The sequence below is a fragment of the Lepus europaeus genome, chromosome 12 (genome assembly GCF_033115175.1).
Source record: "Lepus europaeus isolate LE1 chromosome 12, mLepTim1.pri, whole genome shotgun sequence".
Taxonomy (NCBI): Eukaryota; Metazoa; Chordata; class Mammalia; order Lagomorpha; family Leporidae; genus Lepus; species Lepus europaeus.
Window position 1 is genome coordinate 19,963,057 of NC_084838.1, and position 17,083 is coordinate 19,980,139.

At 61.4% G+C, this 17,083-nt stretch overlaps 2 protein-coding genes across 2 annotated transcripts in view; both read left to right on the forward strand.

The window, feature by feature from the left end:
* The window catches only part of WHRN (whirlin), an 89,523-nt gene extending 78,564 nt beyond the window's left edge, over positions 1 to 10,959 (forward strand). Inside the window, 6 exon segments of the mRNA XM_062207702.1 lie at positions 4,677 to 4,748; positions 5,849 to 5,911; positions 5,913 to 6,381; positions 9,256 to 9,437; positions 9,936 to 10,058; positions 10,292 to 10,959. Of these exon segments, the coding sequence (XP_062063686.1) occupies positions 4,677 to 4,748; positions 5,849 to 5,911; positions 5,913 to 6,381; positions 9,256 to 9,437; positions 9,936 to 10,058; positions 10,292 to 10,474 (1,092 nt within the window). The 3' untranslated portion in view covers positions 10,475 to 10,959.
* Positions 10,960 to 13,262: 2,303 nt separating this feature from the next.
* Positions 13,263 to 17,083, forward strand: part of AKNA (AT-hook transcription factor) — a 56,537-nt gene continuing 52,716 nt past the window's right edge. The window contains exon 1 of the mRNA XM_062207701.1: positions 13,263 to 13,297. The gene's annotated coding sequence lies outside the window, so the exon portion shown is untranslated. The remainder of the gene's footprint in view (positions 13,298 to 17,083) is intronic.

Here is a 17,083-nt window from a genome sequence, read left to right on the forward strand (position 1 = left end):
ATGCCTTTGGGGGTGAAGAAGCAGGAGGAAGAGGGAGCAGGAAACAGCGCCTGGTGCACGAGCCCTGCCGTGGTGCTGTGAGGAAGGCCTGGGAGTTTCAGGGATGGCCCCTGGCCAGCGCCTGATTCTGGACAGCACCCAACCAGGCCTCTTCTGCCCACTTCCAGCATCCAAGTCCGTCAGCAAAGTCTGGCGCAGGGCAAGCCCCCAATCATCCCACGTTGCTCCATTTACTCCTCACAGTCACCCCAAACCAGGCTCTAGCCACCCCTGCAGCTGTCTGGGCCAACTCAAGCAGGCAGGGGTGCGAGGGGAGGGAGTCTGTCTACACGGGAGGGCACAGGCTGGGGAGAAAGGCAGTGGGAGAGCCTGACTTGGAGTTCTGTTTCTTGCTCTGTCCTTGCTGTGTCGCCCGGGCAGGTGACCCTCCCTCTCTGAGCCACAGTCACAGCTGTGCAGTGGGGGAGGCTGCCGGCCCGCAGGCAAGAGGAACTGAGCCGCTGGGCTCTGGTTTCCATAGGCTGGGGGAGGGAGAGGGTCCCGGGCAGCTAGAGTAGGGGGTGGCCAGGACGTGCAGGCTGTGGCTCTGACCTTGAGCCTGCTCCGGACGGCTGTTCTGCAAGTTTCTGCTGACGCATCCCGCAGGTTCTTAGCCTGCTGTCTGAAGCTATTTCCGACGCACACGGAACATGGCTCGGGGACTCGGGGCTCCTGAGCGTCTGGATTCAACAGATGGAGTCTGGCAGGGCTGGGCTCTGACCCGTCTGCCGTTCGCTCCCTCCTGCACCCCTCCCCCTCCCCCTTCCCCCGCCTCCTGTCTGGCCGCCAGGCTGCCATTAACAGTGGCCAGTGGTGGCTGTGCTCAGCACAGAGAGGTCCCCACGATGTCAGGGTCCTGCCCGCTGCTTTGGCTGGGCCGGAACAGCATGGCTTTGGGGGTGACTCAGGGCGTTCTAGAAACCTCATCTGCTGTAGGACAGCCCCGTGACCTTGCCCGAGTCACTTCTCTCTCTGAAATGGTGACAGCTGTGAGGAGAAACAGGCACCGTTGCCTCTAGGCTCTGGGAGAGCCAAATGAGATAGAAGTGCCCCACCCAGCCTGGGGCCTGGCCCCCTGTGGCTTGTGGTTCTCCAGTTCCTTTCCCAGGAGACGGTCGTGAGTTATGGGTGCCCGATGAGTGTTTGTTGAAGGACTGAGTGAGTGTTCCAGGCTCTGAGTGCCCCCAAGGCAGGACAGAACCGGGGCTCCTATGTGCTGTCATCCGAGCCTCGCCCAGCTTCCCCCAGGGTGCCCGTGGCTGCACCGAGTGGCAGAGGCTCCTCTTGTCTTTGCTGAAGCCAGGGCCTTGTTGGAAGTCTTGGGAGGAAATCGCAGGTCCTCTGCCCTGCAGGTTGCCTTAGCTCTGTGCCCTCAGTGTTTCAGGGGGCAGTAGGCTAACTGCGCCTCGGGAGAAGGGGCTTGTACAACGTGGCTTCCGTGCCCTTTTCAGCGTTCGTTTGATTGCTGGGCGAGCTTTCGAGGCCTCCACGCCCTCAGATTCATGTCACAGTCGCCTTTCCCTTGTACGTTGTGCCAGGTTCTATTACAGGTGTTTTACAGGTGTCCACGTGCCCTCAGCCTCCGGCACACACTGCCCATTTTATTTTATTTTTTAATTTCTTTTTTATTTGTGACAGGCAGAGTGGACAGTGAGAGAGAGAACCAGAGAGAAAGGTCTTCCTTTGCTGTTGGTTCACCCTCCAATGGCCGCTGCAGCCGGCGCACCGTGCTGATCCGAAGCCAGGAGCCAGGTGCTTCTCCTGGTCTCCCATGGGGTGCAGGGCCCAAGGACTTGGGCCATCCTCCACTGCCTTCCCGGGCCACAGCAGAGAGCTGGACTGGAAGAGGGGCAACTGGGACAGAATCCGGTGCCCCAACCGGGACTAGAACCTGGTGTGCCGGCGCCGCAGGCAGAGGATTAGCCTATTGAGCCGTGGCGCCAGCCTCACACTGCCCATTTTACAGCTGAGAAAACTGAGGCAGAGGGACTCAGGGATTTGCCCACCAGCGCTCAGCTGTGAGCCAGGTGGGATCTCAGAGGAGCCCCAGAGGAGGCAAAGCAGAGCCGGCGTCGCTCGTCAGTGGGTGGGAGATCGCCCCCCCCCCCCCCTGCAGTGTCACCCAGGCTGTCAGCCTATTCCTGGGAGAGAGGCAGGGAGCAGTGAACTTGTCCAGAGGCTGAGGTCTGCACAGAAGCCTCCGTTTTTGGGACAATGACAGCGGGGCCCTGGCCTGCCTGTGTGGCAGTGGCATCTTGGGACAGATGAAGAGCTCGGGGCTTGCGAGGGGCAGAGCGGGGAGGGCTCTGAGCCTGGTGGGCTCCGGGCCCTGGCGTTTGGGATCAGAGGCCCTGGGCTTAGGGCTTCAGGGAGACCATTGGAGGTGAGGGTCTCCCGGCCTCCACTCTCAGTCCCAGCCGTCACCACTGTTCCCACAGGGGCTGCAGCAGCACCCGCCCCCTGTCTGCTCAGGGCTCCTCCCCTCGATGCGTAGAGCGGTCCGTGGGTTCCTGCATGGGTTCATTCATTCGCTTGGCAAACACTCACCAGGCAGCCGCTGTCTGAACACCGAAGAGAGTGTCGGGGCCGGGTAGCCACAGGTTCTGCCTTCTCAGAGTTTCTTCCCTCGGGAGAGACTGGCAGTAAGTTAGCAGGCAGGATGAAGTCGGGTTGTGATAGAGGAGGGCAGGGGCACACAAGGTGAGCTGGTGCACCGTGCTGTTGCAGACAGGCTGGTCTGGGGGGAGGGGGTCTCGCTGAAGTCACTGCCGAAGAAAGAGAATGAGCTGAGAGCATGGGGTAGGCAGTGAGAGCAGCAAGTGCAGCAAGCGCAAAGGCCCTGGGGCAGGAACGAGCCCATCGAGCTGGAAGAGCAGAAAGGCACAGTGAGTGTGGTTTGGAAATTCCTGCAGATGAGCCGGCCCCCAGGGCGGCGGCTAAGCTGGCAGGAGACAGGATCTGATTCACGTTTCAAGGGTTGCATCCTGGCTGCTGCTCTGTGGAGGAGAGACCAGAGAGGAGGAGAAAACAGCAGGGCAGGGCTGGGGTGTTCAGTAGCCGGGCCCAGTAGACCTCCCAGAGGAGGTGGCGCATGAGTGGGGTCTTAGGGAGGTGAGCAAACACCGCACTGTGCGTCGCCCAGCAGAATGTTCCAGGTGGAGGTCCTGAGACGCCTGCCTGTGGTGCTCGGGCATGGTGAGATAGGACAGGAGCCCAGGGCATCCTGGGAGAGGGCAAGCTTGACCCCGTCTCCATAGCAACCTGCTGTGCTCAGGCGCAAGCCCCACAGCACCCACTCGACTCCGGCAGCTGCTCAGCGCCTCTCACACCCACTGTTTCCTTCCTGCCTTGGGTACTCTCTCCTCTGTCTGAAACACTTGGCCTTCCCTCTGCCTGTTCACCCACAAGACCCCACCTTGAGCCGCACACCCCCTCCTTCAGGAAGCCTTCCTGGATGCTCCCACCTCGCCCAGCTGTGTTTTATGCCCTCGTCTGCCCACTTGGTGCCCTTGCTGCACGGTCAGCTGACCCCGCTCTCTAAGTTCCGGAAGGCGGGGGTGGTGTCCCCAGTCCCACATCTGTCTGGGGCTCAAGAGCTGCTCAGTATGGATTGCTATGTAGGAGACTAAAGCCAGGTGTTGGTGGCTGTCACTCAGGCTCCCCCAGAGCAGAGCCCAGGGGCTAGCTGCATACAGACACAGGAAGTGCTTGGTGATGGGGGCTGGGAAGGCCCCCATCTGCCATCTGCAAGCCAGGGGCCAGAAAAGCTGCTGGTTTCCAAAGTCCAGCCCAAGTCCAGGGCCCAGGAGCCAGCAGCCTGGGGTCTGAGGGTCCCAGCTCCAGGAGGGCAGGTCCCCCTGCCCCACCTCTGTCATCCATTCAGGTCCTTGACTGACACCCACCCACGTTGGGAAGGGGCGCTCTTCTGCCCTTGGCCTGCCAATCAACTGCCAGTCTTCCCCAGCAGCCATGCAGGTACAACCAGAAGTACGATTAGCGGCAGCCGGCCATCCCTCAGCCCGGCCAAGCTGACACGTATTGGGGTGGCCAAGGTGAACTGACCTCCTGGGCTCAGGGGCAGTTGGGAGTGAGCCCAGCAGGGCAGAGCTCTAGAGCACGGCCACCCTGCGATGGCCGGGGATGGCCCTGGGCAGCTCCGTGTCACCTGTGGGCCGGCACATTGGGCTGCTTCCGGTGAGTTAGGGAAAACAGGTGCACATTTCCACAGAATAAGTCCATTTCAGCCTTCGACTGGTTTCCTCACTCCGTGGGTCTAAAACCATTCAGAGAGGGCCTCTCCCGCGACTTCTCGCCTGCCCCTGCCACTCGCACAGCCTCTCGGGATTTTGTCAGTGCACAGAGGAGACTTGGGCTTCGGGGGTGCTGAGCTCTCACAGCCAAGTCTAAGAGCCGGGGCTGGAGACATCCCTGGGACCTCCTCGCCGGAAGTGCAGGGAGACCTGACGTCCCCAAAAGAACCAGCTGGGAAGTGACTGGCGGGAGAGGTGACGTCAGTGTAAGGGGTAAAGCAGAGTGTGCCCGGAGTCACGTGAGCCACGGGCAGGCTTTGGTGTTCTGGAGAACAAACTGGTTTCCCTTCGCTTTGTTTTCTCACCCTGCTTTCCGTCCATTTCCAGAACACTCTGGACCTCGAGGAAACTGGCGAGGCCATCCCGGGCAATGTCAACGCCCTCCCAGATGTGTCCGTGGTAAGGTCTGGCTGGCCGTGGCACTGGATTCTTCCCGAGCCCTGGGGACACTCTGGGGGACAGCCATGGGGAGGGGGTCAGACGGTGGCTGAGAGGACAGAGGCACCTGCTGGGAGCCCCAGCCCAGCTGCAGGCCCGTGCACAAGCACCCACTGTGCCATCTGCCGCAGGGGCCAGAAAGGCTGGGCCTGGCGCTTTGGGGTCCAGCCATGCGGCTGACCAGACACCTGCTCGCTCAGTGAACCATCAGAGCGGGTACTGGCCCCTGGAGCGGGTGGCAGGCGCTCTGAGAGGCCATGTGCCCAGGCTGGAACTGGAAGTTAAGTGTGATGTCATCTTCCAGTGCTTCTGAACTTTTGAACGGCTTGGCCTATGCAGCCAGACTGCCTGGGCGCAAATCCCACCTGCAGTGCGACTTGGGCCAAGTTTCTGAGTATCTCTCGGCCTCAGTTTTCCTGTCTGTAAAACAGGGATGATAACAGCACCCAGCTGCCCCGTACAGTCGAGCCTGCCAGGCTGTCGGAGCTCGGCCAATGTTGGCTGGGCCTGGCAGAGGAAAGAACTTCACTGTACCCCTAGCTGCTGCTCACCGTGCACCTGCCGCGTGATGGACAGCTTGCTTGCATCATACATGAGGCTCCTCCCATCCCTGCACCCCAACTGAGCCACTGTACTTTTTCCCCAGTGCCCAGAGGCTCACTCAGAGAGGTGCCGCACGTTGCCCAGGGCCACTCAGCACCACAGCCCAGGTGTCCCTTTCGCCCCAGCTATCAGAACCCCGATCTCTGGTAGCCGAGATACTCCCCTACAAAGAAAAGCCCACGAAATGCCCGTCCATGCTCTCATCCCCCGTCATCCCTGATGAAGTCCCGCTCCCCGTGGCGAGATCGCCAGGCCCCGACTGTAACGACGCCGTCCCCAGAGACGCCGCCAAGATCCCAAGGCTGATCGCTGCCGAGATGCGGGAGAGGTTTTCCACTGGGTACTGCATTATTCAGATCCGCGTGGGCTGCAGCCGAGAGAGCAGGGCCAGAGCTCCAGCCTCCCCGCTCCCTGCTGCCATGGGCTCTCACTCCTACTCCTGTTGGGTCTTTTGGCAGGATGATGTAAAACCCACCTGCGAGGGGCTGCCCAGCTGCAAGCCGCCGCCTCCCCCCCCCACTCCTGGCCCAAGGCCGCCCCCTGGGCCAGCTGAGGAAGCTGGGGCGAGAGGACCCCCCGGCACCCTCCTCCGCGTCTTCGCACTCGGGTGTCGTCTTCTCGGCTCCGAGGACCTGTAGCCCACCGGCGGGCACCGCTGCCACCCCGGGCTCCTCCTCTGCACGGGACTCGCCCTCCTCCCCCATCTACGCCTCCGTCTCCCCTGCCAACCCTGGCTCCAAGAGGCCCCTGGACGCCCATCTCGCCCTGGTCAGCCAGCACCCCATCGGCCCCTTCCCTCGGGTCCACTCACCCCCCCACCTGAAAAGCCCCCAGGCTGAGGCCCCAGGGGCTGGGGGCTGCCTCCCACCACCCTCGCCCTCCAGCCCCCCAGACCCTGCGGGCACCAGCCAGCACTTCGTCATGGTGGAGGTGCACCGCCCGGACAGTGAGCCCGACGTGAACGAAGTGCGGGCGCTGCCCCAGACACGCAGTGAGTACCTACCCCGCGGGCTCTGGATGCTGAGGGTCCCGTCCTTTGGGGGTCAGCCAGGAGCTTGCCTGGGAGCCTGCCACCCTGGCAGTCCTATGGCTCAGGGTCCAGGTGGCCACGGGAGCAGCACCCTGGGTTCAGTACTTGCATGGCTTTGGAGTAGACAGAGACTCCAGTTGGGATCAAGCCTGAACTAGCCTGTGGCCACAGACCAGCTGCTCTGCCTTCTGGGTCTCAATGAAGCAGAGACGGCCCAGCCCACCAGGGTACCCCCAGGGTTGGGGGCCTCCCCCAGCGCCCCCAGCCCTGACGCCCTCCCCCATATTCACACCAGAGTTTCCCCAGCTCACTCAGGGCTGGGCACGGAGCAGGTGCTGTGGGAAAAGTGTGTGTGTTGCGGGTGAATCTCTGGCTTCCTGGCACGTGGAACTGCGGGGTCAGAGTTCGGGGTGGAGCGGACCCCCGGAAGGCCGGGCCTGGGCAGCTGCTGCTGGTTTCCCAGCTGAGGAGGAGGAGGAGGGATGGGACAACCACTTTCCCCCCCAGGAGTCTCTGGGGCTCCCGCTGGTACATTTTGATGGAGTCTGCTGCCATCTTGTGGCGGCAGTGGTACTGCGGGCCCACTTGACCTGGGAACGGGGCAGGCCAGGTTGGGGACGTCAACGGAATGGGTGGCAGAAGGCGAGGTGCTGGCATTGGCAGCTTACTCAGGGGAGCAGCCAAGGCGAGAGCAGGCAGGATGTGGTGAGAGAAACCAGGGCTGGCACGGAGCTGCACGCGCATGGGACAGGGAGAGCTGATGGCTCTGCCGATAGTGAGCACTCTCTGAGCACTGGACACTGATCAGAGTGCCCTCGTGCCTCACTGACTCCCTGAATCCTCCCAGCAGCCCTGTGAGGCTGGCACTGCTGTTACCCCATTTTACAGATGGGGAAACTGAGCCACAGTCGGTAGTTGAAGAGCCAGGCAGTCAAGCTCTGATCTGCTCTCTATGCTTCCCTGTGCACATCGAATCTGTGCACCTTTCTTAAAAAAAAAAAAAAAGTTTATTTATTTAAGAGGCAGAGTTACAGACACAGAGAGAGATCTTCCACCTGCTGGTTCACTCCCCCAAATGGCTGCAGCAGCCAGAGCTGGGCTGATACAAAGCCAGGAGCCAGGAGTGCAGGGGCCCAAGCACCTGGGGCATCCTCCGCTGCTTTCCCGGGCCATAGCAGAGAGCTGGATCAGAAGTGGAGAAGCCAGGACTCGAACCAGTGCCCATATGGGATGTTGGTGCCCCAGCAGAGGCTTGCTGTGTCACACCGCCGGCCCCAGATCTGTTCGCCTTTCTATAGCCACCTGGGTAGGCAGCACTGGCTGCTGTGTTAGGACAGGACCACAGAGGCTCAGAGAGGCTGCGCTGCACACCCAGACTTGCACAGCTTCAGGGGGATTCAGACCCCTCCTGCCAGAATGCAGAACGCATGCTCTCACCCCAGGGTCTCACCGTCAGGCCAGGAGAGGTGGCTCGGGTGGCGGGAGCACCTGCGGGTTTGCACCCAGCTCTCCGCCCAGGCCTGGAGTCATACCGGCCCCAGACCTTCCTCCTCTGTTTGAGAAGCTACAAATTCAGCTTTTTTGTTTGTTTGTTTTGACAAAGGGACTTCAAAAAGCTCATGGAAAATGAAATTAGAAGATAAGTTTATTTTGGTGCCAACATTTTTTTTTTTTAATTTATTTGACAGGTAGAGATATAGACAGAGAGAGACAGAGAGAAAGGTCTTCCTTCCGTTGGTTCACTCCCCAAATGGCCGCTATGGCCAGCACTGCACCGATTCGAAGCCAGGAGCCAGGTGCTTCTCCTGGTCTCCCATGCGGGTGCAGGGCCCAAGGACTTGGGCCATCCTCCACTGCCTTCCCGGGCCATAGCAGAGAGCTGGCCTGGAAGAGGAACAACTGGAACTAGAACCCGGCGCCCATATGGGATGCCAGCGCCGTAGGCGGAGGATTAACCAAGTGAGCCACGGCGCTGGCCCTTTGGTGCCAACATTTTAAGATCCACGCCTGTGCACATCCATGGAACACGTACACCATGAAAACACCACACATGGATTTCACAATGTTTTGCACCAAAATAAACTTGAAATTTTTGCAATGCATTTTCATTTTATTTGAAAGGCAGAAAGACAGAGAGAGGGGTCTTCCGCGCACTGGTTCACTCCCCTAATGGCCACAACAGCCAGGGCTGGGCCAGGTGCCTAGGGCTCCATCCAGGTCGTCCACGTGCATGGCAGGGGCCCAAGCACCTGCACCAGCACCGGCTGCCTCCCGGGCTGTGCCTCGGCAGGAGGCTAGACTGGAAGCAGTGGAACAGGGACAGGAAGCAGGCACTTCCCTGTGAGGTGTATGCTTCCCACGCAGCAACTTAACTGCTATGCCCAGCACCCACCCCTCAATTTGACTTCCAAAAAAAAAAAAAAAGACATATTTATGACCCTGTAGTACATGTCTCTCTTTATGGGACACAGCTGCAGAATAGAAATTTAAATTTTATGAGAAATCTCCTAGTTGGAGTGTGTCAGGCCATCGTTAAGAATCAACAGTGCTGAGTGGTTAGAAACCAAGAAACCAAGCCTGGGAGCTAATCTCTGTTTCCGTCACTGGGAGGTGGAGGCAGGTGTGGAAGCAGTGACCTTCGGGTCAGGTTGTGTCGGAAGGGCAAGGCTTCAGGGCGTATAGGAGGTGGTGGGGAGTCTCCCTGCCCCGCCCCCCACCAGCCCCACAATGCCCTCATTCTACCAGTCTGCTAGCCTCTGGCTCCGTCGCTGCCTCCAGGAAGCCCTCCTTGCCCTCAGCTCTATAAGCTGTTGTTCTCCCGTTCCCTCCTCCCAGCAGCCTCCACGCTGTCACAGCTCTCAGACAGCGGGCAGACCCTGAGCGAGGACAGTGGGGTGGATGCTGGTGAGGCCGAGGCCAGCGCCCCAGGCCGGGGCAGACAGACGGCGTCCACCAAGAGCAGGAGTAGCAAGGAGCTGCCTCGGAACGAGCGGACCACAGAGGTGGCTAGCAAACCAGTAAGCTGCAAAGTGGGCTGTGGGTGGGTGGGAGGGGGCAGCTGCAGGTGGAGACATGGAGGGGGACCCGGTGCAGTTTGGCAAGTGACCTCCAGGGGAGGTCGTGGGGCCCCTGTTGCTGGAGGGACTTGGGAATGGGGAAGGAGCACTGGGTTAGGAGCCCAGAGGCCCAGGTGCAGTCCTACCTTTGCCATGACCCTGGGCCACTGAGGGCTGAAGGTGCATTCCGGGAACCTTCCGAGTCCACTCCGCTGTGGCCTCCCTGACCCAAGTCCTGATGCCACCACCAGGCCGCCGTGGGCAAGCCTCAGCTCCCCGAGCCTCAGGGGCCTTTGTGTGGCCACCACGGGCGTAGCCTAGTGGCTGGCACACTGGGGCTCTCAGCCTGGGGCTGGAGTCTGAGCTCTGTTGGTCCAGGGCCAGGTCACAGCTCCACCCAGCCCCTGGCCAGGCCTGCTCCCGGGAAGGCCCCAGTGCTGTCCTTCCTCACACCTGCAGCCTGGACTCCTGGAGCCCACATCCACCCTGGTTCGCATGAAGAAGAGCGCGGCCACCCTGGGCATCGCCATTGAGGGCGGCGCCAACACGCGCCAGCCCCTGCCTAGGATTGTCACGATTCAGGTATGTCCCCAGAAGCCTCCCTTCGCAGCCCCTCCAGGCTCTTGCCACTCCCAGACGTGACACAGCGCCCAGGCTGCTGTCACCCTTGCTCTGCTGAGCCTCAGTTTTCCTCATCCGGGCAGTGGGCACCCAGTTGCCTGGTTGGTTGGCAGTGTCGGGCTTGGCTGGGTGGGTGGTTAAAGTCAGCGCACCGAATCCTCAGGCGACCCCTGACCCTTGTCTTGCCCCTGCAGAGAGGTGGCTCGGCCCACAACTGCGGGCAGCTCAAGGTGGGCCATGTGATCCTGGAAGTGAACGGGGTGCCGCTGCGTGGCAAGGAGCACCGGGAGGCCGCCCGCATCATAGCCGAGGCCTTTAAGACCAAGGACCGGGACTGCATCGATTTCCTGGTCACCGAGTTCAACGTGATGCTCTAGGGACTCCACTGCCCAGCCCATCAGCAGGCTCCTGGAGGGCTCGGGGGCGGCGTGGCCAGGGGAGCAAGAAGACGGCCCCCTCCACCCCGGCCTGCCTGACCAGAGCCTGGAGGAGGCGGGAGCTGTGTGCTGGGTACCCGTGGGCATGCGGCCGAAGGGTAGAGCTCCGGTTTCTCCATGTTGGATGAGGGCACTGCCGCCCTCCCCCCTTCCCCCCACCGCCAGCCTAGGAGCCAGGCCACGTGGGTGAGGCCCCGCTCTCAGGGGCGTCTTGCAGGACCTTTAGTGCCACAAATAAGCATCGTGCACCCCCCTCCCATCACACCCACCCCTTCTGGCTCCCTCTTCCCCGTGGTATTTATTATTTATTGCGCCTCTTCGCACCCCTCCCCCCCAGCCTATCCCAGAGGCTGCCCAGGTAACCAGCAATGTCAGTGTATTTATATACAGAGCTTATGACTTTAATTTTTCAATAAAGAAATCTGTACAAGGTTAGGACCAGCGTGCTGTGTGGGCTGCCTGTGGGGCTGGGCTTCTGCTGGCTCCAGGCGGAGAGCAGTGGGCAGGAGAGAGGGCTGCACCTCGCGCATCACCCCCCCCCCCGCCCACCTCTGCCTCTGCCCCCCACCCGGCACAGTCAGGTTGGAACAGGCAGTGGGGTGTGCAAGAGCGCTTGAGCCACAGCTGTGTCTTGGGGCATTTTCCTCGAAGCTGAGCTCGAGTATTTGCAGGTCATCTTCTGGGACGGAGACACACAGTGCAGAGCGCACATGTGCAGGAATGGTGGCCAGCTCAGGGGTGGCTCCCCGGAGCTGACTCTGAGAAAGGGGCTTGTGTGCAGGTGCTGCACCCCAGGGGAGACCAGCAAGGGTGTGGGGGAGCAGAGCAGGAAGGGACCCCCTCACGGAGGCTGCCTCGCTGTCTGGGGCCGCAGCTACAGGTCGGGGGGCCCTGAGGAGGCGACTATGGTCAGGGTGATGCAGGAGGCCTCTGGCATGAGCCCAGCACACATTTTCCAGGCCCCAGTCCTCGTGCGTCTGTTCTAAGCAGGGAGCTTTCTACCCGCCGCCGCTCACCTCCTACAAGCCAGGTCAGCCTCTGACCTGCCCTGTGACCACGGGGACAGGCGGCGACCGCCCTTGCACCTGCCCACTCGGTCCAGCCACTACTAGCTGCTCCCCACGATCCCACATTTGCATCTCGGAAGAGCAGGATAAGCATGAGTGTCTGCAAATGCTGCCGCCGCCAATGCCTGCGCCTGACTGGGGCTGCGGCCATTGGGTAGGGAAGGATCCTCTTTTTGCTTTCTTTTTGTTTGTTTATTTACTTGAAAGATCAACAGAGAGGGAGAGGTGGTGGCAGAGGCAGAGGATGGTGGCAGGTGATGCTCCATCCACTGGATCACTCTCCAAATGTCTGCAACAGCCAGGGCTGAGCCAGGCCAAAGCCAGCAGCCTGGACCTCCATCCGTCTCCCACAGGGAAGGCAGGGCCCCAAGCCCTGGGGCCATCAGCTGCTGCCTCCTAGGTGCCTTAGTAGGGAGCTGGATGGGAGGCAGAGGCGGGATGCAAACCCAGGCACTCTGATATGGCACGTGGGCTCCCCAGCAGTGGCTTGCCCAGTGCGCCCCAACGCCTGTCCCCCCAAATTCTTCTGTAAGTACCTCGGGAAGTCAAGTGGCTTGCCCAAGTCACCAGCCAGGAAGGACCTGGGGCCTGCTCTTTCTAGAACTGGAAGCCCCAGGATCCTGCTGACCCTGGAAGGGACCCACTATGGTGAGTGCAGGCAGAGGGCCACCTGACTGCACATAGGCGGACACGGAGGCCTAAGTGGGGGAGGGCAGGGGATGGACGGAGGGGGGGGAGGGTCTGCTCCTCCCTTGCTGGAGAACCCCTGGGGCAGGTGACACACCTCACCAAACCTCCGTTTCCCCCTGTTCAAGTCCCCCAGGACTGCCGGGCTGCTCAGTTCCAGGGATACAATCACTTCCCTGACAATGAGAAACCTGCCTGGGCCCCTCCCGCCCCACATTCCAGGGACCGGAAGGCTGATGAAGAAGAAGGCGGGGAGAGAAGGGGCTTGCGGCTCCTGGGGTATGGGCCTGCCCTAACAAGCACTGAGCCGGCCCTGAGCCCTCTCTGCCTGGGAGAGAGTGGAGGGAGGGGGAGCTGGCCCAGATGGGGAGAGATGCGGAGAACAATGCACAACCCAGACTGCACACCTCAGTCACAATCTTCCCCTTCAGTGCCCTGCCTCTGTGACCTTGGGCGAGTCCTTTAACCTCTCAGCCTCAGTTTGCCCATCTTTAAATGGGGAGCATAATATTCACCTAACTTGTAGGTTATCCTAAAGCTTAGCTAAACTGTGTGCCCCAGGCACTAAGGAGGACCTTGGTGGTGAGCGGGAGGCGCTCACAACAGGGCCCAGTGCTCAAGAAAAGTTTACTATTGCTCCTACTCAGCGGCCCGTGTCCTCCCCACAGTGCGTGGCTTCTGCCTCACCGCGGCTCCACGCAATCTCGTGTCACCCTCCCCGGGCCACAGATCCACGCCGTACGGCTCCGCAGGCTTGAGACGCGCAGGGCTGGGGCCCGGGAGTCCACCAGCGCGCTCCCCTGCGTCAGAGCCCTCTCCGCGGCCCGCCCCCTCTCTGCGATTGGTGAGGCCTCCCGAGGCCCCGCCTCCAGGGCCCGCCCCCTGCCGCCGCGGGCGGGTCTCGGGGATTATGCAAAGAGGCCGCCGCCCCGCCCCGCGCCCGGATTGGAGGCCTTTGTTTGCCGCTCAACTCCAGGAAACCACCCGCGCGCAGGGCGGCCGCCGGCAGGTGAGACGCGGGGAGGGGCTCGCGGTGGGTCCTGGGCGGGCCCCGACCCCTCGCTGGGTCTCAGTTTTCCCGTCGGGAGAATGGGGAGGGAGAGTGGACGGCGCGGGAGGGCTCGGCTCCCCAGGAGCGGCGCTGCTTTCGGTCTTGCCCCACGTGGAAACCCCACGCGCACGGGGGGAAGAGGACGGATGGCCGTCCCGGAATGGGAGGGAGCCCAGAACCGGCGGTCTGGGCCGGAGTCCAAACCCCGCCGGCCGCGGCGTCCTGCGGCCTCCACCCTCGGGCCTCAGTCTCCACCTCCGCACAATGGGGGCGTCGGCCTGTTCGCGTCTCTCCGGCTGAGGCTGGTCGCAGGCAGGGGAGGGGGGTCCCTGGGGAGCCCGGGAGTGGTCCTTGGCGGGGCCTCGCGCTGTGTTTGGGCTGGAGGCGGGGCTCGGGTTGCTGTGGTGACTGGGGAGGTGGGGCTTCTCGGCTCTGGGATTTGTGTGCGGTTCGCTCGCCCGGCAACGACCCGCGCAGCCCTCCCGCGGACGCCTAACGCAAGTTTCTTTTCCTCTTTTTGGCAGGGGGAGGGAGGGAGAGCAGGGGCCAGCCGCGGGTGGGCAGCCCCGGCAAGGGTGGGGACTGGGACGGGCGGCAGAGTGAGGCCGGTCCCCTGTCGGTGCGCGCGTGGAGGTGAGGCCCAGAGAGGGGCGCGGCTGGCCCGAGCGCGCACAGCAGGGGCACGGGCTTGGCGCGCCCACTGCCAGAGCCTGCTGGCTCTGGGGCCTCGGACCAGACTCTCCCAGTGTAGTGTCCCCCTGCCTGGGTTTTCGTTGGAAGGAACGACAGGTGGGAGGGGATCCTTACCTGTGTTGAAAACTCTGCTTGCGAGTGGCAAGGTCGGGAAGCTGCGGGTCACAAACCCGAGTTAAGTCGGAGCTGAGACAGTGAGAGACCGAAGCAGGCAGGGTAGGGGTTAGATATGTAGAGGGACTTCCCAGGAGCGTTTTCGGGCACACTCTCTGGAGTGGGTGGGTTTTCCTTTTTGGCTGTTTTGTTAAGAGGGCAGAATAGCTGCCCACCTGGTTGGGGGTGGAGGGGAGGGTCTGGTTCACTCACCAGCAAGGGCGTGAGTGAACCAGGTGTTTTAGGGACAGTCTCTTTGGGTCTGTTCCGAGAGACAGCAGCCAGTTTGCATTTGAGACACGTGACTGGGGCTGTTCTTGCGAGGGGATTTCATCAGCTCCCACCGTCCAGGCAGATTCTGCCAGGGCTGGGGATTCCAGCGCGGCTGGGAGCTGTCCCAGCGCCTGCAGGGCTGAGAGGGTGTTTTGGAAACCAGTGCACCACGTGGACATTCCCGCCTACCCCGCAGGCCGGCGGGAGAGTCCGAAGGGCCCAGCAGATGCCGGGTTCCTTTTCAAGTTTCTTCAGTCCTGGTACACGGGAACTAGTGGCGACTGGGAGTGAGAAGACCCGGGCTCAAATTCCAAACCCGGCTTCCATGCTGAGAACCTCCGTTTTCTCCTCTATAAAATGGGTGCAGAAATAGCACCACTTTAGGGCACAGGGGAGGCTTTTGCCCCGGCCACATGCCAAGTTTGGAGATGAGGGAATTGAAGCCCAGACAACGAGGGAATGATACCAGGATGCTGTTAACCCAACAGCTAGGATTTGTCGAGTGCTGTGTTCCAGCCGCTGCACTAGGGCGTGCGCTGCAGGGAGTGAGGTCTGAAAGGGCAGAAGCTCCTATATGTTTTGTCCCGACTGTCGCTCCCTAGTGCCCAGTACAGAGCCCTGCACACAGTAGGTCCTCAACACGTCGTGGTTGATCATCCTTGTTTCATGACATTGAGGTGGGTGTCTCTCCACCCATTTTACAGAGAAGAGCAATGAGATTCAGAGAGGTCAAGTCACTTGCCTGAAGGCACACAGTGCCGCCCTGAGTGAGCTGGTCTTTGCTTTGGGCTATGTAGTGGTGTGCTGGCACCAGCGGGTGAGGGCTGCTTGGTGTTGTGGTTGGTGATAGCATGCTGGAAGCTTGAAGCGCTGGCCGTGGTCACCCTCCTGTTCCTACTAAGAGGGAGAGGGTGAGAGAGAGAGAGAGAAGCTTAGGCAGGGCGTTGGGTGGAGGGCCAGCCTTGCTTCTGCATGGGGCCTAGGAGTTGGGGGTTCCTGGCAGTGCAGGGAGCAAGGCCCCAGCCTGCACTCTGCATCTCCCCTATGCTGTGGGATTGGGGATAGAAGCCTTTTGGGGCTGGGGGTCCTAACCCATGATGTGAGTTGTGCACCAGCAGCCCTCTGACTCGGGAACAGGGGCAGGAGCCCAAATATTCCAGGCCAAAAAGTCTGACCTTTCACCCACAGTGATGGGAGCCATCCCCAGCCCCTCGAGGGGCAGAGGCCCGGCCAGCGCTCTGGGGAGACTGATGCCACAGCTGCCCCAGGGGGTGGAGGAGACTAGGGAGAGGCGCTGTGGTCGTTTTCTGAGCAAGTCCAGTGTGCTGTGTGGACAGAGCGGGTTAGCCTGTTGCCTTGTACACACACCCCTCGGTGGAGTGCTGCCCCCAGTCTGTGGGTGAGGACAGGAGAGAGGCTGGCAAACCAGACGTCCAAGGTCGGGTCTGCGGGCAGTGCAGCCGCACCTTGCTGCCCCAAAGCCTTCGTCCTGACTGCTCAGGACCCCTGACTCCTTCTCCCTTGCTAGTGTCAGCCAGACTGCGCTCGGTTGCCAAGGGAGACTCCCCGCTCCCAGGGCTGCTCCCCTCCCTCCCCAGGAGCCCAGATCTCGGCCAGAGTAGGGTGCTCTGTCTCCTCAGGGCCCTGGGAGCGCAGATAAAGACCCAGGAGTGCAGGAGAGGCCTCAGGGCCCCGGGGACCCCACTACACCCCCCTAAAGATGGGGATGTAGACCCAACCCTGCCCTGATACGCCATGTGACTGGGGGAAGTTGCACACCCTCTCTGCATCTTTCCTGGTCGGCGCATGCCTGGTGGTGTGTGAGGACCCCACCGGGCCACACAGGCCGTGCCCCAGAGCGCTGAGAGAAGCTAAGGCTGGGGCCGACCGCTTCCTGTCCCTGTGAGGTCTCCACGCGTTCCCGCAGGTGGCACGGCGGCTGTTTGCACAGACAACACCGCGTGGTGTGTGAGGCCCAGGACGTCAGGGCTGCGAAGGCCCCAGTCCCCGGGGTGGGGGTGCGGGGGGAGGTGCCCAGGGCCTCATGGGAATACAGCTGCAGCGCTCCGCAGACGCGAGGCCTCTGGGTTTGCTTTTGTCTTCCGGAGCCTGGCAAGTCCTCCCTTCGTGTTTCTCTGAGAGCAGCTGCTGTTCTTAGCAAATAGACGTAAAGAAGGTAAAGGCACTGATAACTCCCGCCTGGTCACGGGGACTGTGATTTGGAACATACGCTTCTCTCTCTTCCTCCGTGTATTCCTGCTGTGGCTCTTTTTCTTGAATGGACACAAACTAGACATAGGTCCTTTTATAACTGCTTTCCTATTCACATCATTTCTATCCCATGCCTCTTCGTCGCTTCCCAATATTCCTTCGAGTAGAGATAGGGTTTATTTCGCGAGCCCCTGTAACTGGACACTGAGGTTGTTTCCGGTCCCCCCCACCCCCGCCGGCCCCGCCCCAAGTGTCAGTGGCAAGCGGTGAAGGTTGAATTCTCTGAATTCAGGCAGCAGGCTCACCCCCTGCTCCCTCACCTGGAACACGGGCACGGGCGTTTCTGCCGCCTTGCTTTGGGGTGAGGGCTGCGTCACGAGGTCCTGTTCTGTGCAAAGCTTCCAGGAAAGGCCT